This window comes from Gopherus flavomarginatus, chromosome 1 (assembly GCF_025201925.1).
Source record: "Gopherus flavomarginatus isolate rGopFla2 chromosome 1, rGopFla2.mat.asm, whole genome shotgun sequence".
Classification (NCBI taxonomy): domain Eukaryota; kingdom Metazoa; phylum Chordata; order Testudines; family Testudinidae; genus Gopherus; species Gopherus flavomarginatus.
The window spans coordinates 120,977,625-121,000,476 of record NC_066617.1 but is presented as its reverse complement, the minus strand read 5'-3'; the positions used below and the strand labels follow the sequence as shown (position 1 = coordinate 121,000,476).

The following is a 22,852-nucleotide window of genomic DNA, read 5'->3' as shown; positions in this document are numbered from 1 at the left end:
AGGAAAATTTTGCCACTGATTTCACTGGGAGCAGGATTGGTCCCTTGACGGCTACTATAGCAAGGACTCAGTATTCAGACTAAGAATAATCTCTAATAATGCAGCCATCACTGTGAGTATCGGAGCACAAAATCTCTATTCACAGATTAAGAGCGGCAATGTTGAGCACCAGCTGAAACATTTCAACGATACTCTGAAGAAATATCATGCTATTATGGATTAAAACAGAGTACAAAAGCTATCATTGTTTGCTTTTAGAAACATTAGGAGCCATTTGATTTCTAGCAAAGTTACAAGAACTTAAAACAAACAGTGATATCCAAATCAAAGTCATATCCCTTCTGGGGAAGGCATTGCTTATTCACTAATAATGTGACAGATTAAATCCCAGTATGTTTTGTGAAAGCACCTCTGTTGTCAGTGATTATGGGTTTTAGTTCTCAGTGGGGACCTTGATGTAAATCTTATAACCTTAGTGATAATACTGCAAAAATCTATTTTATGGCCCATCAACTTGTCCTGGGGTAGAGGAAACCAAATTTATCTATCAGAAATATTGGATTATGATTAATGGAAAAAATAGATGTAATTTAGTCAACTGAAAAGGCCCAAACATATGTTAAATGCTTTCCTAGAAAAGGTGTGGGGTGAAAATACACTAAAGCTCTCCAGAACGGTACAATAATTTAAGAAAAAAAAACCCTGATATACTTATAGCCAGTGGAGCTGAAAGTCATTGCACCTGAGTCTGACCTCAGTTACATTTCTGAATGTGGTGGAGTTAATCTGAATTCACAATGGGGGTGACTGAGATCAGAATCTAGACCATTGTTTCTCACTGCGAAATATGATCTTTGTCTGTGAACAGCTGACATTTCCAGTGAAATCGTATTTTCATGCAAACATGCTTTTTGTGACTATTTAGAATTCTGTTGAAATGCAAATGTACTGGAGGACTATTACAGCTGTAAAAATGGAGCAAAGACCTCTTTTCTTCACACACAAATATACAGTCCAAAAGGAACGTACAAGAAATGCAACTTCACATGTTTAAAATGAACCAATTTCAGAAGTATTTGGAAAACCTTGGGTGTATCACAAATTGTAACACAAACACACACTCATTCTGGCAGAACCCCAAAACATGTAACCTTCTTGCATTATCAGGGTACTGATCATAAAAGGTTCCTGGTGGGGCTTATGCCCATTAATGACACATCTGTTTAGGGTCACTGATATAGTGCAAAGTGTGGTACCACTTATTGCCACAGTTCCTTGCCTACATTGTGAATTGCCCAGCCAGATAGACTCCCTCAGCAGGCCTGCTTTGCCTTCTCTTCAGAGGCTATATACCATGTAAGTGGCCACACAGCTCATTTTAAGCAAGCACATTTATTCTTAAAAGTAAAAGCATTACAGAGAAAACATATTAAAGACAAAGAAAAACCTACCCACATGCTAATAAGCTTACTAGAGATCACCTCAATTCCACCAAGGGCTCTGGCCAGTGAATGTCCTAAACCCATCAAGGGGCTTTTCTGTTGTCACCAGTTCATAACCTTGGCTCGGAACAAGAACCTCAATGAATCCGAGTTACTCTGTTACAGTTTTGGGGCCTTTGATTTTGTGAATAGGTAATTTGTAGACAGTGAGTTTCTCCTCACGGCGCAGTCTCAAAACATTGGGACCAGAAGTGGAAATTTGCATTCACCTCTTACCAAGTATTTCCTAAGAAACTCATTCTACTTTGTTTATCCCAAATGTTCCTTCTTGTCTGCCCAGCTGTTTCAAAATCCTTTGAAGCTCCTAACATCTCCCAGGATTGAAATTAGCAATGTCTCCCCCATAGAGACATTGCAAACCCACAATAATACATACACATTTGCACTTTTAATCGAATGAACTCCTAAAATACTTAAACTTCATTCAATCAGGGGTCTTCAGGATATTGCAGGAAATTGCTACATCTGTCACAGATTTCTGAAGCCTGAGACTGGGTTTTCCCGAGTTTGGAGGGCTGAGCACATGCATGAAGACGTAGAGGGGAAACAGTGTTCTGAGGTAAGGAGTGTCGAGTGGGAATGTTTACAGGTCTGAAAGGGCAATTTTGAGCTGTGCAGAGGTGAGGGAAGAAAAGGAGGGGTTCTTGACCTGGGGCAAAAGGAGCATGCAGAGTGTGGGTGGGTGGGGGGAAATGTTTCTGAGCAGGTGTTGATTGAAGGGAGGGAGGAACTTGGGGAGTTTGCAGTCTCTGCTCCTTTCATGTGCTCCATGAGGTGCAGTGCCCCGAAGAGCAGAGAAGAAGTGGAGCTGTGGCCCTGCCCCTTCAGCACCCACATGCAAAGTGGGCCTTCTGCACCATCATATTGTGTGGGGAGCTACAGGAGGGACTGCATGAGGTGGTGAAGTTCTGCACTTCCCTCTCCTTCCCTGGATGTACCACCATGTAAGCTTTTACACCCAAGGAGCAGATAGTTTGGGGGAAGGATGGTGGAAACACTGAAGGAATATCTTCACTTTATCCCACCACTCATTGCCAATTATTTGGCAATCATGATTTGATACAATTCATTTCCTTGAGTCGGTCTCTCCAGCCCATCTTTCTCTGTGTTACTTTAGCAACAGTGATTTAACATTTCAAGCTAAGAATGTATATTTGACAAGAACATAATCCTTGGCTGTGGGCATGAGAGAGTTCATGCTCTAAAAGGTGGCTCTGCATACAGATTACAAACCCTAACATGCATTTTAAAAAACACCCCGTGTACATATGGTATAGCATCTGAGAGAAATGACCACTCACTTATATAAACTGAGACTGTGGAGAAACAAGGGGAAGGGGAAAAAGAGAGAAAGATGTTTAGTCTAACGCTCCAGGTAAAGAGCTTAGGTAAACTCCTACAGGAAGGCAGCAAACTAGTCTGCCAGAAAGGGCAAGGCTAGCTATATAGATGTTAATGGATTGTATTCAGCAGGGGGACAATATTGTATGAAGACCAGAGATCATACCTAGATGTAGCTTAATTGTATATGCAAATGATGTTAGCAAAGGACTTTTGATCTGGTTCACATCTTACAAGATGCCTATTCAGGGGTCCAGAACTCAACTACATATGCTACAAAATACTATAAGGACACAGGTTAGCATGGGTAAGAAAACAAGCAGAGTAACAAAACCTAGTGATTCAAAGTGATTATTTGATACATCTCAATTTTCTAATTAGAGCTGCTCAGAAAATGTGTCTGAGAAACAGAGTTAGAAAAAGTCTGCAGAACTTAATGACTCTGCAAGGGGAGCCACTTTACTGCAGCCTCTGAAAGGATGCAGCTCATTCCTCCAGTCCCCTGTATGTCCAGCCCTTTCCATTGACCGCACCATGAGGGAAGGTGAACTCTGGGTTCATCCACCCCCACCCAACACTTGTTTACAGTGGGACCACAGGAGCGCCACTGGACTGAGGACCTGGCCCCAAGATTTGGTAGCATAACCCTACTGTGCAGAGAGGTGGAGTGGGATCCTTATTTCCCAGCATGGCTACATTAGGGTTAATCAAAAGATAGCCCCCTAGAGATGGAAGACCACAAAAGGGTACAGAAGTCCATATGTGTTTTAAATTTTCTTCCAATTCCTTTTAGGGGACCCGTCCCCAACAAGGATTATAGCATGCTGGTTTTTAAAAGGCATCTTTCATATATCAAGCAAGAAAAAAAAAAAGTTCATAGGAATCCCTCTTTGGTCCCAAAACAATTTCACTCCAATCCGGACATCAAGATATTGCAGTAAAGAGCACAAGTTTGTTTACCTAGCGGATACACCTTCTTAGAATTTGCTGAAAAATACATATTTGCCTTATTCTCCTGGTAGATCTAGCAAGTTGCCTTTTTACAGCTGTATGTAGAACAAGCAATAAGAAAACTATGGGGAGTCCATTTCACTTAACAGAGAAAGGTGACTTGCTTAATATTTTTCTTCTATAATTTAGACTTCTCTAAACTTTTAATATTTTCTATAAGGAAAGAAGGATTGTGCTTACATCAGTAGGTAGTGGTGCAATGCACCAGCCATCTTTTCCTCCCCTACAAATTTATAAAAGTCATTAGTTACAAAATGTTGGTAAGAAAAGACAGTCATAGGGCAGTTGTAATCACAATCCAAAGTAACAGTCCCTTTGGAGCTCATTAAGAGTATTGAGTACTTTTAATGCTTTATTGATTTAAGGAATAGTGTTTCAGCAATCAATACAAATACTCTAAGGAAAATTTCCAGAAAAGGTTTTCATAATTTTCCTTTGAGATGCATATTTTTCCATCTTGAGTTTTATAGTTCTCTTTTTAACAGGATGCAGTTGTGGCCACTTTGTTTGCTCCAGGGCTTAAGCCAATCTCTAGCTATTAGAAACCATTAGAAACTTAACTGAGGCCACTAACTCACTGGACATACATCTAAAGAGCCATCAAATGGAAATGACCTACAGATGCTATTAGAGAAAGGTGACTATTTTAATCATTATTGTACACACACACTTTTACAAGTTGATGTGCAAGGTGTTTTTCTTTTGTTTGAATTGGCTGCTACCCTTTATTCCTTCTTTATGATGAATAAAGAAGACCTGTAACTTAAATTGAAATCAGCTTCCCTCAACAAGAATCTAAAGTAAATTAAGATAGGACTTGGCTAAAGAAGACCTAAAGTTAGTTCTATGCTATTAACATTCTAATACTCTGGACTGGCTTCAGTAAATTCACACTGAAATTTATTCTGGCCACTCTAGAATCTCAACTTTCATTAAAAATAAATTCTAGCCCTTATGGTTGTAGAGAGAACCTTGAGACTGTGAAACAAATGTAAACAGATGCAGAGATGCCTGCCTAAGTCCACAGAAAGCCTTAAACAATAGCTATAAGAACAAACTACCCCAATTCAGTACTGCCAAAGCTAATAATTTTATCATGACTTTTGCAATATTTAATGTTTTGCTTAAAGCCCCTAGAAACTACTGATTATAAGAAATTGTTTCCATTAAAAAAATTTATTGCTCTCACAATTGCAAACCAAAGCTTGAAAATGTGACCCAAGTGAAACCTAAAGGCTCAAAAGCCAGAAGGCAAAGAAAAAGAAACCAGAATATATTTTAAAAAGGAATCTCATGATTTTTAAACAGTACAGGGTTGGCACTACTGCTAGTCATTTCAATCAGGGCCCCCAAGGAGTCCATATTTCCACAGCTGTGCCATCAGGCATTTTGTCAAGATGCCACAGAACTGAGCATTTGACTACTGAATTTGCCATTTTGCTGCAGCCAAGCACCCAACACTTTGCATTCCACATCCCTTCTCCACTGGGACCTGCCTGAAGGTGCCTCCTGCTCCTGCTTTTCCCCTAAGGAGAAGTTAATTGGACTGCAGTGCATGCTCTCTGCACTGTTCCATGGAGCCAGGCAGCAAGGAGGGCGGGGGAAATGTCAAGGAGCTAGATCTGGAATCCAGCTTGCAAGCAAAAGAGCAGGGGGAGCCAGCAAGGTAAACTGGGCTGGAGTGCAGTGTTCTGTGTCCAAATCAAAAGAATGCGGCTGGCTCCAGGGGTCAGTAATGGAACACAGCCTTTCAAGGGAATGTAACCATCTCAAATCCAGCTCATACCACCTTGAAAATCAAGACCAAAACCTTAGTGTCATTATGGTTTTCAGTTCACCTTGCCAGAATTTCCTCATATAGAAGTGAAAACAACCCTTGCTTTAGACTTTTAGCCTTCCCCCTAAGTCCTGCAACCAGTCCCTACAGCCTGAGGGTCTGCCTTTTATAGGATTACACATGATTGTCTACAGCTAGCCCAGCCCTGCTAATCTGCTGAGCTACACTCAGGGCAGAAAGATGCTTCTTATCACCGTGACAGGGTTAACCCTTTCCTCCCGAATACTGGATGGGATCCACACACCTCCCCTTCCCTCCCCCTACCCCATGAAACAGCAAGGTTTCCCAAACCACATAGCTAAACCTCCGTGTTAGAACAATTCACATACTACTAGACACTTCAATGCAAGGCTGGTCAACCCAGTTAGAACTGGCTCTAATTCACATCACCACAAACTGTAACATACTTTGGCCACGTCCAGACTAGGAATTAAAATCGATTTTAGATACGCAACTTCAGCTACGGGAATAACGTAGCTGAAGTCGAATTTCTAAAATCGAGATACTCACCAGTCTGGACGGGGCGCCATCGATGTCCGCGGCTCTCCGCGTCGATTCCGGAACTCCGTTCGGATTGATGGAGTTCCGGAATCGATGTAAGCGCGCTCGGGGATCGATACACCGCGTCCAGACTAGATATATCGATCCCCGAGCAATTTTGTGAGTCAAAGAAACCACCATTCTGAGAAGTAAAATCACCCTGATCACTAGGCCAAACACTCCAGCAATGCCTAAAGAGAGTAAGATTTGATTCCATGTGGCTGAATGATTACTGTAAGAAGTTACCAGTAAAAACTTAATCAACAAAACACAGCAGGCAGGCACATCTGTAGTAAGAGCTGGCTGTATAAAGAGAAAGGAAGCATAAATAAGTGTGCTAATGCCAGGGCAACAGGAGCTTCCATATCATGTTCTGCCTCTTCCAAAATGCTTCTGTTCCTTTGAAGCTTCCTTGTTATTTCCTAACCTCATAACGTTCACCAGTCTGTGAACTATGAAAATTATTGTTTGCAGTGTTGTTGCAGCCATGCTGGTCCCAGGATATTTGAGAGACAAGGTAGGTGAGGAAATATCTGTATAGCTTGAAAGCTTATCTGTTTCACCAAGAGAAGTTGATCCAATAAAAGACACTACCTCAGCCAGCTTGTCCCTCTAATATTAAATTGTCATCTTCATCTCTGTAGCCTGAATGGCCTTTGTAACTAGGCTTAGAGCAGGAAGAGAATTTCAAACTATTAACATAAAAATCTAACATACAAGTTTTTTGCATTGCAGTAGCAAACCAGATAGGAGCCCATTGTGTGAGGCACTGTACACACAGGAAGAGACAGTCCCTGCCCCAAAAAGAGTTTACAATATAAGTGGACAAGCCAGAAGGGGAAACAGAGGCACAGTGAGATGAAATTTGCCCAAGGTAACATTGCTGTTCAGTAGTCAGAGCTGAGAACAGAACCGCTGTGCTTTGGGTCCTAGTCCAATATTCTTCCGGGATGTCCCCGAGTGCATTATTGTGATCGGCTGCATCATACCGATGCCTTTGTAGGGGTTCAACATCTCCATCTGGATTTTTGAGGAGCCCACCTCAGATATGAACTGTTTTGGCCACCTCTGAAGTAGATTTTAAGGATCTACCAGCACAGTTCATGTCTTAATAGATTCATAGAATTTAAGGCCAGAAAGAACCATTAGATCATCTTGCCTGACTTCCTACATACCATAGACCATTATTCTATATCTGTGCCACACTGAATACTAGTGGGGCTCACTACCTAGTAATAATGAAATTCTCAGAGCTGCAATTCTGTTTCATCAAACTATACTTAACTGAGCCAATGGATGCAATTTCAGGGCAAACCAACAGAGGATATTGGGCCTGATTCTCCATTGTGCTGCACACTATGCAGTCATTCACACCAGTGCAAAGGGAACATAAAACTAACCCTTCTGATCTGTCAGCGTGTTATGCCCACTTTGCACAGGTGTAAGTGACTGCACGCCTTTCAGAGTGACAGAGAATCAGGCCCATTTTATTTAAAAACAGGTAATTCTCAAATAGGCTCTTCAGGTAACAGGAAAATGTTCTCCAGCCAGCACAACTCATTTCCCTTTCCTTTACACTCACTGGGGGAGGGATTATGCAAAACACTGCTCCATGTATAGCCATACCAGTTAAGCAGAAAGGGTTCATAACACCAATAAATTCTTGCTGGAAGATGAAGCCTACCCATAGGGATCCATGTAAAGGTTTGTAAAAGCAGCAAAGAGTCCCATGGCACCTTACAGACTAAGGGACGTATTGGAGCATGCTCATGCTCCAATACATCTGTTAGTCTATAAGGTGCCACAGGACACTTTGCTGCTTTTACAGATCCAGGCTAACACGGCTACCCCTCTGATACAGGTAAAGGTTTCTTATTGTCTGGTTGTGTCAAAAAATAAAAATCATCCTGGGGAAAAAACAAAAAAAAAGGAACTTTGCCAATCATGCAATATTAAAAACGTGAGAATTCCCTGACTCATTATGGACCAGTTCCAGGCTTCAGCAGGAGCTCTGCAATAGCCAAGCCACAGCATGCTGCTTAATTAAAGATCTAGAAAAGTTGGAACCAGCAAGGATGAAAGAAATGGGTCAAAGGAGGGAGGAAAAGCATCATTTGTAAGGGGCATTGATCATATGCTGTAGAAGTGGATGTGGGTAGAGCTGGTGTAAACACTGAAGTCAGTGGGGGTTGAAGCCACTGAACATCAGAGATTAACTTGCATTTCTTTACCCATTTGTTTTTTTCACAATTTATCTTAAACCATCTCCTGCTTAATTTCTTCAACTCTGAGCCCCATTCTATTTTCAGAAGAACAGAATTCCAGCCAATCCCAATAGTGGTTCTGCCTATAAATCTGAGGGCAGAGTTGATCCCAAAGAATTTTTGCATTACAGGCCAAACTCAGAATTCTGGTAAGTACAGACAGCTCCGCTGATGTCAGTACGTTACATGTACTTACACAGACTCAGAACATGGCCCTGTGTATTTCTCTTTGGAACAAAATTAAATTTCCACCCATGTATCTTAAACGGCAACTCAACTACTGAAGTAGAAAATCTAATTGTAGAAAGTAAGCATATTTTAGATAAACATTCTGATTTTTTTTTTTAAATTGGCAGGAAAGAATTTGCCTTTTGCATGGTAGCATGCATAGAGATCTACCATTCTGTAGCTTAACAGATGTCTATGACAAGTGAAATGATCTAGGAAACCACGAACGTCCCATTGCTGTATCGGAGTGGAGCTGACAAGTTATGATCTGGATTTCAGATATCCCAAAGTTTGGGAGAGTTCTGATCTGGAGTTTTGATTCACCTTATTACAGAGGTAGGGACCATTTAGAAAATTCTGATTCAGGTTTGGGTGAGTATTTTGATTTTATGGGATGTTTGTTCACATTGGTTTTGCTTTATGTACTTCTATAGCTGTGAGCGAACAATGTAATACTGGAGAGAGTGGCACTGTATGTGGAAATGGCCCCAAACCAGTACCATTTTACCAATCTTCTTCAGTTGCCAAAACGTGAGGGCTTGGGTAAATAGGAGACCCAAATCTCAACCACTCTTTGTTTTGGGATTCTTTCTCCATAAAGTATCAGAGGGGTAAACGTGTTAGTCTATAAGGTGCCACAGGACTCTTTACTGCTTTTACAGATCCAGACTAACAGACGTATTGGAGTATGAGTTTTCGTGGGTGAATACCCACTTTGTCGGATGCATGTTTCTCTATAAATAACATCCATTTTTGTCCAGCTCTAATTAAATGGCCTTAGATTCCACTTCTGATAAAGAAAAACCTCCTATAAGAATGCAGGAGTTCAAGGTTGTTCCCTTTTTATTAGCTCTGTCAGTCTGGTTACAATGCAACCGCACTCTTGTTGAAAAAAGTCACTGGTCAAGTTCTGTTTAAATAAGACTTTTTAAAAATTGTCTAACTCTAGACTAGTTAAAACCCTAAGCCATCCTGTGGTAGGATGACCATATTTCCCAAAGGGAAAATGGGACACCACACAGGGCTGGCCCGAGTTGCTTGTCCGAACCCTGCCTGCTCCCTGCACAAGGCTGGGGCTGGCAGTCGCTGCTCGCTTAAGCCTTGCCTGCCTCCCTGCATGAGGTGCCACTCACCCCCCTTTACACACATTTCTCCACACCCCACTTTTTTGACAAAAGAAATTTGCCCCATTTGGGCATTTGTCTTGTTTGCTCTTGCCAACTGATAATCAAATGGGACAAATGCCCACTTTTGCCAAAAAAAGTCAGGACAGGACTTAAAAAAGGGATTGTCATGGCCAAAACAGGACGTATGGTCACCCTATCTAGTGGCCTCTAGTTAGTGCTAGTGTTAATGTAACAAATCCAAGGTTAATAGGACTTCATGGTTAGCAATATGCTACACCATCATGACAATGCTGAACTTCACAGCAGCAGAAGGGAAAGATCTCAGATCGTCCTGCTCCAAGGCCTTAATCCGTTGACTCCCACCGACGTTTGGATTGAGTCCCAAAAGCACAGCAGAATCTCGGCTAGATGTATTCATAATGCGTATATTGCAAAATCAGGTAGATCTGATTCCATCCAATAGAGGGCCGCATTGCACATGAACACAATGCCGCTCATTACACTATCTAGTGTTCTACTGCTGGAATTTCTATTTCTTTTAAATGCCAGTGTTATTTTATAGCCAATAAGAGTAGCATTTCCGCTTTTATTTATGGATTCCACCTTTTACAACAAGGTTGTTGAAGAACTTGCTGGGCTTTTGAGCATATAGAATTTTTGGTTACTTTTCAAAGTGTTTAAAAACTAAGTCCTTTGAACCTAATACATTATTAGTTAAATAACCTTAAGCATGATAATTTTGAAATATAATACACGTAAGTATAAGCTATGCATCCATTTATCTTTCTGTAATTGTCAGATTTTCTCTTACTGTTTTAATAACTACCAGTTAAATATGTAAGATCATAATCACATTTTCTCTTAACTCTTCATGTGCTGTAGTCAGAGAGCTTGATCCTACAACTGTTATTCACAGTAGAGCCAGGGATTTAAAAGCCCTCTGCGAAAATGGATTACAGCATAGAACCCTATAGTATTAATTTTGTAACATCGCAATCTTTTCCTCAGCAACTGACTCTGATGACACAAGATTATACTTTTAGTACCTGATCAAGCAGAAGAAACAGTAAAGGTATGGAGGAAGAAAGCCCTTATTAAAATATAAAATCCCTTAATTACCCGTAAGCAAAAAAAGTATTTAAAATAAGGGACTTTGTCAGCGTTCCTATTTTTAAAATTGTCTCTGTATAATGATTCACTCTTTAAAGCTTTGTCACACCTGAGGTTATTTCCATGAAGCTCCACCCAAAGTTAGTTTCTTTTGTGATTTAGTGAATTTTCTTTGGGTTTTTAGTCAAAAGTGATTTTTTTTTGAAGTTTTTAAACTGATGTAAGTGTTCAGACTGACAGACAGTTTGATGGGCACATCCAGTCTAGAAATCAAATGCTAAATAAAAACAAAACAAACAAACACCCTCTAAGCTCCTTGGGGAAGAGATCATGACTTGTTTCCATTTGAAAAGCATCTAGCACACTTTGGATGCCACTATACACAAATAAATCAATCAACAGTCCTCTCCTCTTCTGGATTTTGCAGCACATCCTTCCTTCCATGTGTCTACAGCTTAGACTTCAAGGAACAGCCTGTAGATAGTTTCTATATTGTACGAGTCCAAACACATTGACACGGAACACATGATAAATAAACCTGGCTGCTGTTGGAACTCTTTTAAAATTCATTAGAAAAAGTGGATCTACCATTCTTTCAGCAGGAATCTTTACCATCTACTACCTTAGAACCAATTTTTCCTCACTACATTTTTAAATGAGTGTTTCCATTCAGGCTGATTCTTCCCACTAGACTCACCATTTCCTCAATGTTTATAGCAACTGTACTATCAGCAACTGTGGTGGTGGACAAACACTTGTAATGAACCCTTCCTCCTCATTTGGTGGAACTGTGCATTTAAGGGGTAAAGAACTTCAATATTAAGACACAACCCCATGTGAACAAAGAGGAAGTGACCACTAAGTAACTGGTGTCTGTGTAACCCACACACTTTGAATAAATTACATATAAGAAACAGGATGGGCAGTCCTTTCTCTCACCTGTGGGCCTCTCTTGAAACTTGTCTGCTTAATAGTAAACCAATAAGATGTCAGCTCCTGAGATGTGTCTGATCCAAGACTTCAGAATGAAGCATTTGGAGAAGTTCAAATGTGAAATAGACTTTAGAAACTTTGACACATCTGTGTTGTTTTGGAACTGGTCTGGGTGTCACGTAAGCAGGCATCAGCATAACTGAGGATCGTAGGGGAGATTACAGACAGACCATTTCAATTTTAAAGTGCTCAAGGCTCTAGCTGTCCTAGTCCCCTTGGTATTAATAGAAGTCACATGGCTGAATCCCCCCGGAGGAACGCTCTGAACACTTGGGGTGATCACTGGAAACCTCACAGCAGATAGGATAAAAGGGAGAATATTCAACAAAATGTGCTAACCTATTTAAACAATGAATTTAGTTTTGTTTCCCTAGGATCTTACAAGCAGTTGTGTTTAAACAATATGCCAGATCCCCAGGTGATGTACACTGGCATTGCTTCACTGACTTCTGATGTTCTGGCCCTTTATTTTCACAGCATTTTTCTGTTCATTTTTAGGGCTGAAATTCTCTTTACTTTTATCCACTGTGTTGCAGCAAATGTTCTGATATAGTAGTCTTTGCTGTGAAGGTCTCAGAATATTGGGTGATCTTGCATATCAGGGGTCCCATCTTAGTGTCAGATATGTAGGAGCACATCATCTACATCTTCAAATATGACCTTGTATCCCCTATTCCATAAAAACCTCCATCATTCCCACCTCTCCCAATAACTTCAGTTAGGCACCTACCCCCCACTGAATTTCCCATAGACTCTTTTGAAACCCCCAGCCTCTGTATTTAAACATCTCAAATTGACCTTTCTATCCCCAACATTTCATCCCCTATTCAATCACACATCTCCCCCTATTTCCTCCTGGAGGTCCTGCATGAGCAGTTCAACATGATGAAAACCAAGTTTATTATCTTCCTTCCTAAACCTCCTCCTCTTGCTGCTTTTTTCTGTTATCGTCAACAGTGTCACCACCTTTCCTATCACTAATGCTTACAGTAAAGTATTTGTGCTCTAATTGCATGCAGGAAATACAATAACTACAGTAATCTGGACACAGCATTCCCTACTTTCACTGTGGTACAATATGCTGTCTTTATGGTAAGCCAAACATAATGCATTATGTCATTTCTGGAACTCCTTCATTTAAAAGCCAGTGTCATTTCCTAGCATGGGAGATTAGCATTTCCCCTTTCTTTCATTATGAGTTACTCGCACCACCTTTTCTATAGTCATTCAAGATCAGAGTACAGTGCTGGGAAAAACTGGTAACATTTTATTTTAAGCATCTCTACATTATTCATTCAGTTATTTGTTGCAGTAACACTGATCTTAAGGAATTCATTTAAGATTAATGTGAAATGTCATGTTTCTTCCATACAAAAAAAATCTTTTTCTTTTCAGAATTTCCATGTCAGGAGCTGATATATGATCATGGAAGGATAACCACCCCCACCACCCCCTATAGATAGATAGATCTATTTATCTAGGCTATTTTCTTCATTTACCTTTTCTCCAAATTCAGCATTTTTATGTAGGAATATAGGAGCTGCCAGAGTGGAGCAGACCAATGGTCCATCCAATCTATTGTCCCATCTCCAAGGGCAGCCAATGCAGAATGCTTCAAAGGAAGGCATAAGGCCCTTACACTGCACCTAACAATGCAATAGTCATAATTATTTAGTGCTTCCACTGTTTATTATTATAGAATATCAAGCCTTCAGAAATATAAAGGGGCTGATCTAATGCCCATTGCATTAGAAAAACTCCCATTGATTTATAATGTGCATCATATCTGGCCCTGTCTGATTAAGCTTGAAAACAGCCCTGAGAGGCAAGGAGGTATCATTTCCAGTTTACAGATGTGAAAGCTAAGACATAGAGTTAAAGGGAAACAAAGTGCCCAAGTCCTAACAAACGTCCTTTCTGCTTTTGAAAATTTCCCCAGGAGTCACTTGTCTGTCCAAAGTCAATGAATCATTGTCAAAGACAGGGTTAGAATCTGTCTCCTGATTCCCATTCCATGCTGTCACCATGCAATTCACTGCTAAGGAAACTTCCTCCTGACCCCACTAGCAGAGCAACTCATGCCCTGAAGCATGTGAACTGCTAGCCCTTGCAATTTCTCTTTACCATTGTGCATGTAATGGCATGTGCCATAAATAAATGTCCAGTCCTTTTTTGGGAATGTTTACTAAACTATTTTGCCACCTTGTAGCAGCTGGAGTTTCATTTGTCAAACTGTGAAAAAGTAAGTTTCATTTTAATCCATTTTATGATGGATCATCGCTTGTTTTATCTTTTGACTAAACTAAAAATTTTGTTCTGATGCCAATATTTAAAGACAATAATAATTAAAGTGTCACTTTCTAAGTTTTAGAGGGCTAAAGTGCTTGTGGTAATAAAGATGTTATTAAGCAACCACTACAAATGACCCAATCCAACAGTACATGAAACCAGTTTGACGGCTGCCAGTGTAAGAACTTCAGGATCAGGCCCTAAGATTTATGGGGGTAAGACATACCAGATAGTTTTAAGGCAAGCTTAAAAAAAAAAAAAAACCACACACAAAAAAACGAGATACAAGTACTTTGTGCTCTTGTGGTTGCAAAGCAATGTCTTAAGGGTATAAGGACATTGTCTTCTATGCAGAATTTCAGCCAGTGATGCTCCCTCAGGTACTAGGAGAAATTTATCCCACAACCTTCTTTTTGAGTCCATGTTGCTCCTGGCTAGTGAAAGCCAGTGGGGAAGTACTAACTCCCTTACTTGGTGAGACTGTTCACATCTCTCAGAGAGGGCAGGGTACCTTTTACTTTCAGGGATGCAATAGTGTGGCCTTTGCTCAAGAAACACTCACTGGACTCTGACAATCTTGCAAGCTATTGACAAGTATTATCTTCCCTTCTTTGGTATAATTGTGGAGACAACTCACACAAAACCTGGATGCCTTTGATCTCCTTCACCCTGGGCTATTGGGTATACATCTGGTTATGGCACAGAGACTGTACTGGTTGCATTAGGGCTGCTCTTCAGTGGCTTCATTTCTCTCTCTTAGAGGGATCTCAGCAGGTAGCTGTGGACAACTGCTTCTCTTCCCAATGAGCTCTCAGCTGTGGGGTGCCAAAAGATGCACCCTCAATAAATGAACTGCTGCATTTTGCACCAGCATCAGTCTCCAAGTGGTTTCAAAGTGTAGACCCATGTAGACTGCATTGCATTATTCTTAAGGTGACAAAAGCAGGGGCGGATCTAGCTTTTTTGCCGTACCAAGCATGGCAGGCAGGCTGCCTTTGGTGGCTTGCCTGTGGGAGGTCCCCGGTCCTGTGGATTCAGCAGCTTGCCTGCAGGAGGTCCGCCGGTCCCATGGCTTCGGCATACCCGCCACCAAATTGTCACCGAATCCATGGGACTGGCGGACCTCCCGCAGGCACGTTGCAAAGGTTGCCTGACTGTCGCCCTCGCAGGGACCAGCAGGGCACCCCCCATGGCTTGCAGTCCCAGGCATGTGCTTGGAGCGCTGGTGCCTGGAGCTGCTGCTGGACAAAAGCATGGATAACAATGACAAAATTCCACATCCAAAAGGAAAGGACAACCTCCTAGTCACACACAGATGGTAAAAAGCTGACTGAGTAAGCCCTCCGTTACCCACTCCAGTTCAACATTTATATGGACCCATTAGGAAGATTAATAAGGAGACATGGGGTGTGGTGGGTTTTCTATGCTAATGACACCCAACCATATGTCTCCATGTCATCCCACTCAGATGATGAAGTTCTATGTCTAGTCAAGATTGGGGCATGGATGAGACCGAGCTGGCTAAGACTGAAGTAGTGATGATGGTTTTTTGGGGCAAGTGGCTGGAGCAGATAACAGAGATAAGATCAATCCCTGTGATTGAGGAAGTATGCTGCCATTAGTTAATAGCGTTCACAACTTAGAGGTGATTCTAGATCCCCAGCTACTGTTTGGCAATCATATCTCAGCAGTGACCCAGTCAGTTTTCCACCATCTGCATCTGGCTAGGACACTGGCCTTTCCTTTCAGGGGCAGGCCTTCACACCGTTACCCATGCTTTTGCCGCTTCACGATCAGGGTATTGCAATTTGCTCTACATGGGATTACACCTTAAAACCATTCAGAGACTGAAGGTGGAACAGAACGCAGCAGTTTGCTTACTGAGAAGGTCATCACGACACCAGTGTCAGGCTCTGCACTAGTTGCTCACTGGTCTTTGGGTGGAGTTTAAGGTGTTGATTATGACCTCAAACTACAAATGGCCTGGGACTGACTTGTCTGAGGGACTGCCTCTCTCACCATGCCACACTGCCACAGCTGCAGCCAACAGGGGGCGCTCAAGCTGGATCAGTTTCATTATTCAAGAGAGGCTACAGTTGGCAGGGCCTTCTCTGTGAGGGCCTGAGTCTCTGGAACTTGCAGTCCTCTTGGTCCACGTTTGGGGACTCTCCAGGCACACTGCAAAAGAAAGTGTGTTCAATAGGATTTTGGGAGAAGGCTGGGGATGTGCTTTCTAGATGAAGGTTGCAACCTGATTGGCCAGACAAGTTCCTATGAAGTGGATTTTAAATTTAATAGCAGTTTAGTTATTGTATGATTAATTATGTTAGGGTGCCTCAGGTCTTGTTGTTTTTATAAATTTTAAACCTAAGCACATAGAAACACACCATGGAACTTGATCCTCAAGGCTTTGGGGACCCAATAGGGTTAAGTAATGTGCTAAGTCCGTAAGGGATTCCTGTAGCAGAAAGGCTGGGACAATTTTTGAAGGAAGCTCTAACCTACTTCAGCTCCCACCTACTGTAAATCCTTACTGATCTCTGGCCGGTGCTCCCCAGGTGAACTCTTACTCTTGCTAGTTTCTAAATCCACTGTCAGTTGGGAAAGCCACTGGTGAAGAGCATTGCGTGGGTTAAGGTTTGTACTGAGATGCTTTGAGATAAGTAAATGCTATTGCACTGGACCATGTCAGGATTCATGTCTCAGCTGTAAGCGTCTCTCTCTAAAACTGCGAAACACAATGTCAGGAAGGGGAGAGAACAAGTAGTTTGAGCAGGTTTGTCACTGGGTGAAGCTTCCTAGTGGTTGTTTTACAAATTGCCAGATGGCAGTAAGAGAGTGACATTTTATCCCTACCAAACAGATGCAGCTTAGAAAGTGACATTAGGTCCACTAATGCTGAAGCAGCAAGCACACAGACACTGTTTGCCCTTCTTCAGATTCTCAGTTCAGTGCAGCTGTTTTCTCAATGAGATTAACCTCCAGGCAAACATCAACTTAATAATGCCAGGTTGGCAAATTTCAGTATTTCTAAGGAGCCAGTGCTAACCTGCCTCCAACATGCTGGCATGGCTAAAGAGCATAGAATTAACAAAATGCTTTGTGCAGAAATGTTGTCCTCTTTAATTTTTCATTGTAAAAAAAAAAAAAAATAGTTTTGATCTTTAAAGACAATGGAGTGAATTTCATAGAATCATAGGCCTGGAAGGGACCCCAAGAAGTCAGGTAGTCCAGTCCCCTGCACTCATGGCAGGGCTAAATAATATCTAGACCATTCCTGACAGGTGTCTGTCTAACCTGCTCTTAAAAATATCCAAAGATGGAGATTCCACAACCTCTCTAGGCAATTTATTCCAGTGCTTAACCACCTTGACAGGAAGTTTTTCCTAATGTCCAACCTAAACCACCCTTACTGCGATTTAAGCCCATTGCTTCTTGTCCTAATGCTCATGAAAAGGGATTCATAGCAGTGATCTGAACTGAACACTAAGGGTATATCTATCCTGCAGTCAGAGCTGGCACTGTAGCATATGTAGACATACTTGAGCTCAGGGCCGGTGCAACCATTTAGATGACCTAGGCGGTCACCTAGGGTGCTGGCATTTGGGGGGTGCCATTTTCTTTGGCAGCGACCATGGCGGCCGGATCTTCGGCTGCCCCGGTCACCGTTGGCATTTAGGGGGAGGGAGCTGGGGCGGGGGAGCGCAGGCAGTGCCTCCTGCAGCAAGTAAGGGGGGGGGGGGCAGCATGCAGGGGAACTCCCCACCCCAGCTCACCCCTGCCTCGCCTCCTCCCCGAGCGCGCCGTGGCCACTTCACTTCTCCCACCTCCCAGGCTTGCAGCACCTAAGCTGATTGACGCCACAAGCCTGGGAGGCGGGAGAAGTGAAGCGGCCACAGCGTGCTCGGGGAGGAGACGTGGCAGGGGTGAGCTGCTTCACTTCTCCTGCCTCCCAGACATGCGGTGCCAATCAGCTAAGGCGCCGCAAGCTTGGGAGGTGGGAGAAGTGAAGCAGCGATGGCGCGCTCGGGGTGCTTGTGCTCGTGCACGGAGCAGGGGTGAGCTGGGGTGGGGGGGTGCCTCAGGGCAGAGAGTGGGGAGCTACTGCAAGGGGGGCACCAGGGCAAGGGCGCAAGGTGGAAGTTTCACCTAGGGCGTGAAACATCCTTGCACTGGCCCTGCTTGAGCTAATTTTGATCTAGCTATGGTGGGTACCAACAGCAATGAAGCCAAAGCTGCACAGGAGGCAGCATAGGCTGTATAACTCTGCCTAGGACTGTGGGTATGTATTCAAGTGGCTAGCCTATGCTGCCATGACTTCACTGTTATTTGAGTTACATCTACATGTGCTGCAGTCACACTTCTGATTGGAATAAACAGGGATGTGAAAGGACAGGACTGAAATGCATTGGAAGAGTAAGCTGAGGAAGCTTGCATAGTCTAACCACTTTGTCTATGAATATATCCAATCTATGAATTCTGAATGATCCCCTCATTAAAGCATCTAGTGACCATACAGATGAATTAATAAAAGTAAGATTGCCGTCTCACTAATATTGTATTCACAGTCATACACTGTGCTTCCAATGCACCGCAATCCTGATCTGCGAGCTTTCCCTGATATTTCAGTGCCAAGCCACCATACAACTCTGTTAACACACTTCATTATCACCCTGACGCATCTCCTGCAATTCTAGTCCTTGGCCTTTCTTGAACAGAGACAGTCAATGGTACTATTGATATTTATCTGGCTCAGAAGTGGTGGTTATTTTCTCCTGGGATGAAACCCTGAGGCTTTAGCTTTCTGAACTTTTCCTTTTCTATATTTCTTAGCATTTATTTTACAGGTAGAGTGTGTTCCATGTAAAATCACGTTTTCCTTTTATTTTATAGCAGCAAACTTTGGTCTCATTAGTACTGATGAAAAGCTTTAGCAAAACATTTATGCACATAACCCAGTCCCATTGCCATCAATAGACCAAAGCATATACTTCAAGCAATGCACGTGCTTAAGTGCTTTGCTGAATCAGAACCTGAGCTAGAATATAAATTAACTGCAGACTTTTAATCTGTCTGCAAGACTGCAAGGACCCAGTAACAGTTTCTTTCTAAAAGAATCTGTGATTAAACTCTTTGAAACAAAAGCCTATTCTATGCATTCCCATTTTACCTCAAACAAGTCTATGTTTCTTGTGGAAGTGAGGAGACTAGCTTCCAACAAATATAATTTGAATAGATGCAGTGGAAGCTTCTTCTTAATAGTTCTGGAAATAGAACGCCAGTCTTTACTAGCAACACTACTGCTATTCTAGGCCCTGATCCTGCAAACTCTTACATGAGTAGTCCTACTGATTTCAGTGAGACTATTCACACCAGTAAGGATTACTCACGTGAAAGAGGAATTGCAGGATCAGGCCCTTAGCTGAGGAGCTCTTTTAAGCAGTGATTACAAAACCAACCTACAGTTTTGGATAATTGTCAAAATGTGCAGAATACTATAATTTCAGTGCAATGATAATTATAGGCAATGCCATATGCCTGTGTGGTACGTACATTTCCCTTTAGTGGAGTTACATGAAGCATATTAAATAGGCTGAAGAAAATGTTAAAAAGACCCAAAAGCATCAAGACAAAAATGTCATGTGTAACCAAGCTTGCAGCATTAAGCAGAGCTTTGAAAAGTGAATCTCTCAGGAAGACACATTCTGAGCTTGAGCAGAGAATGGTAATAATCTGATGGTAAAGCTACGCATAGCTAAGGTTAAAATATTTTTTTCCATTTGTGCTTTACATGATCACAATGGTGCCCTCGTAATAAATAAAACACATGAAAAAACAGATACATTTAGTAATAGAATGTTTTCATGGCCAGACTACGCATTTCTGAAGTTCTCTATTATTTATTGGGCTGATCACGTCCAAAGGGCTGAGTGTCTTTGAGGTGCTGAGTGCCCCTCAATTACCCTTCCACACTTTGCAGACGCGGGCCCTATGTAAGGTATCAGTGGGGTGCTGAAGGGATAGCTCCAGTTTACCTCCTTGCATTCCTAGACAATCTCTGCTGATAAAAATCAGTTGGGAGGAAAGAACTAAGTGAACTTATTGCATAATGGAACTTAATTACTGTGCAATTAAATTTCAAATCACTCTCAAATGAATATCATATTGTCAACCTTTCAACATGTTTGCTAATACCTCAGTAATTAGATAACTTTGCCTTGGCAGAACAATTATATAAACTAAAGAAGCGGCAGCAACTATAGCCTGGTGGCACATTTGTATGGTATACAATTTGGATGCATGCAATGATTAATTGACACATAAAAGGCCAGATGTTAACTGACATTGCTCAATTCACCTCACTGGGGCTGTGCTGAATTTTCACCAGCTGAAGACCAGGTTCTTCATCTCAAAACAGAATCTATAAACAGCCACAATATGTTTTCCGGTACTGATGACTGCACAGGTTGCAGTGCAATAGAAAGACCAAAAGGGAGGTTTATTAAAGCAGGAATGGTTACTTTAGAGAGGTGTCTCATATTTTCATTTTCATTTCTCTCTCTGCTTAAAGGAAACTGAAGCTCATCAGCACACACTTGCAATGGGCACCATGAGTTCAAACAATAAAACAGCAGCGCTGGTTCTTAAGTCTTCATCCCACTGAAGGCAACACGTTTCCGAGGAGGAACAAAAAGCCCTCCTCTGCATGTGCCTGCCAGCACTGGAGGATACAGGAGCAGAGAGATTACCCTGTGAAAGTGACCTCATTTTGCCTTAGGAAGCATATTCCAACAAACCGACCTTTGACGCCAGCCCCTATTATTCATGGTTAAGGAGCACAAAGGGAGAGGCGGGAGGGAGAAAATGTGACAAATCCACTTTTTTAAAAAAACCACACATCTATCAAAAAACATGCAGGAAGGAGACAACAATCAATGAATCCACCCGCACATCTGCCCTGCCCTAGCTCCCAGATCCCCCCCGCTAAGGGAGGGAGATGCAGAGCGGACAGGCGGGCGCGCTGGGCCGGGGGGGGGGAAGGCTGATGCATACGATCTCTCCCTTACCTTGAGGAACAAAAAGAGCCATAGCAGGGAGCAGAGGATCATCCGGGTGCTGCTCCCTCCGTTGGGCCGGGGTCCGATCATTGAAGTGCAGCGGGAGGATTGTGTGCAGAAATCTCAGCCGGGCTGCGGGGCTTTTCCTTTGGCTGGCACCGAACTGGGGCTCGCAATGGCGAACTGCTGCGGCGTCAAACGGCTCGAAGCACAGGTGTCCCTCCCAGGAGACACACCGTGCCTCTCCTTCCCCTCTTCATGTGTTTTATTGGGGGAAGGGGGGGTGTATTTTTCCAGTAGTTTCTTTGATCTCTTAATTAAAGGGGGGGAGGGTAAATCGATACTCTGCTGCGGCTGTGCTCCTCCTTCTCCGGAGGTGCAGAAGGTGGTCAGCTGAGCCTCCAGTTTTCCTTTGCTCTGGTCCTTCCCTATTGGCTTTCGGTGAATGAATGAAGACTCATTCCAGGCTCCAGGCTGAATGTGACGAGCAGCCTCCCATCTCTCTCTTAGCTCCACCCTTCCCCTCCTCCAAGCTCTGCCCCTGCTCCCAAACCAGGTCTCTCATGTACTTTCACCAGCCTGTTCTCTGGCTTGTCGCCGTTCAAGCAAAAAGCAAAGTCACAAAGCAAAATGCATCCTCAGCCCTTTCCCCTTGCCTCCCAACCAAGTTTGACAAGATCCTCATCTATCTTCCTCGACAAGCAGCTAGCCAAAAGCACTCTCAGCATGGTGCCCCACCCATTTCTTCCCGGCAAGGTAGTTTCAAACCGAGCTGCCAGAGGAAGAAAACACGACAGGGTAAATAGGGCTATAAAACCTTATTATTCCCTGGGAGACCCACCCTGTCTCTCTAATATCCTAGCACCAACACAGCTAGAAAAACACTGCAGATATTATACCCTGCCTGGGACATTATGGTGATTTCAGTCTATACTTTCCAAGAGAGGTTTCCATACACTTGCCTCTGTCGACCTCCATATAGAAACTGGGTTCTGTTAATAACTGTCCCACACTTACAGTATCTGAGAATAAGATCCAGTGCCTAATTATGGTACTGATCCCAGTTTTGACTCTGTGCCCATACAGATCACCATAGACTTCTGGGTGGCTGCTCATACTGCTTAAAATTAAGCATGTACATAAGTTTTTGCAGGATCCAGGCTTAAGTGCTTAATCATGCCAGATGCCAAGCATCAATTGTGGGCACTCAACATCTTACAGGAGGCATTCAGGGCATGCAGCAGGAAGCCCAAACTGCTCTAGTATCATTGCATCACCTAACCCACTTAAAAAAAATCCATTCAGACCTCCAGGAGGAAAAAGCTGTTCCACAATCTAGGATTTGGAGAAGATTATAACATCCAGTTTATAGATCTGATTCCCTTTCACATTGATGTAAATCATGAGTAACCTTATGGAGGCCGGCTGAGTTACAACCCATGCAGGCATGAGGAAAATCAGGCCACATAATGTAAATGTGCAGATATGGACTGATGGCACTGGACTGAATGGACTTTGTTATTGGACCTTGAGTGCTTTCTACTTTTTGTCT

The 22,852-nt window shown here is 42.6% G+C and overlaps 2 protein-coding genes across 6 annotated transcripts in view; one reads left to right on the top strand and one right to left on the bottom strand.

The window, feature by feature from the left end:
• The window catches only part of PTPRO (protein tyrosine phosphatase receptor type O), a 207,796-nt gene extending 186,051 nt beyond the window's left edge, over positions 1–21,745 (bottom strand). For 4 of the 5 annotated variants that reach the window (XM_050968172.1, XM_050968181.1, XM_050968152.1 and 1 more), the window contains exon 1: positions 21,310–21,745. In XM_050968172.1, coding sequence (XP_050824129.1) covers positions 21,310–21,390 — 81 coding nt within the window. In that variant the 5' untranslated portion in view covers positions 21,391–21,745. Of the gene's footprint in view, positions 1–16,261; positions 16,421–21,309 lie in introns of all 5 variants that reach the window. The other variant, XM_050968162.1, reaches the window with a different exon arrangement.
• The window catches only part of LOC127058843 (zinc finger and SCAN domain-containing protein 29-like), a 338,756-nt gene that overhangs the window by 71,894 nt on the left and 244,010 nt on the right, over positions 1–22,852 (top strand). The gene's annotated exons all lie outside the window — the stretch shown is intronic.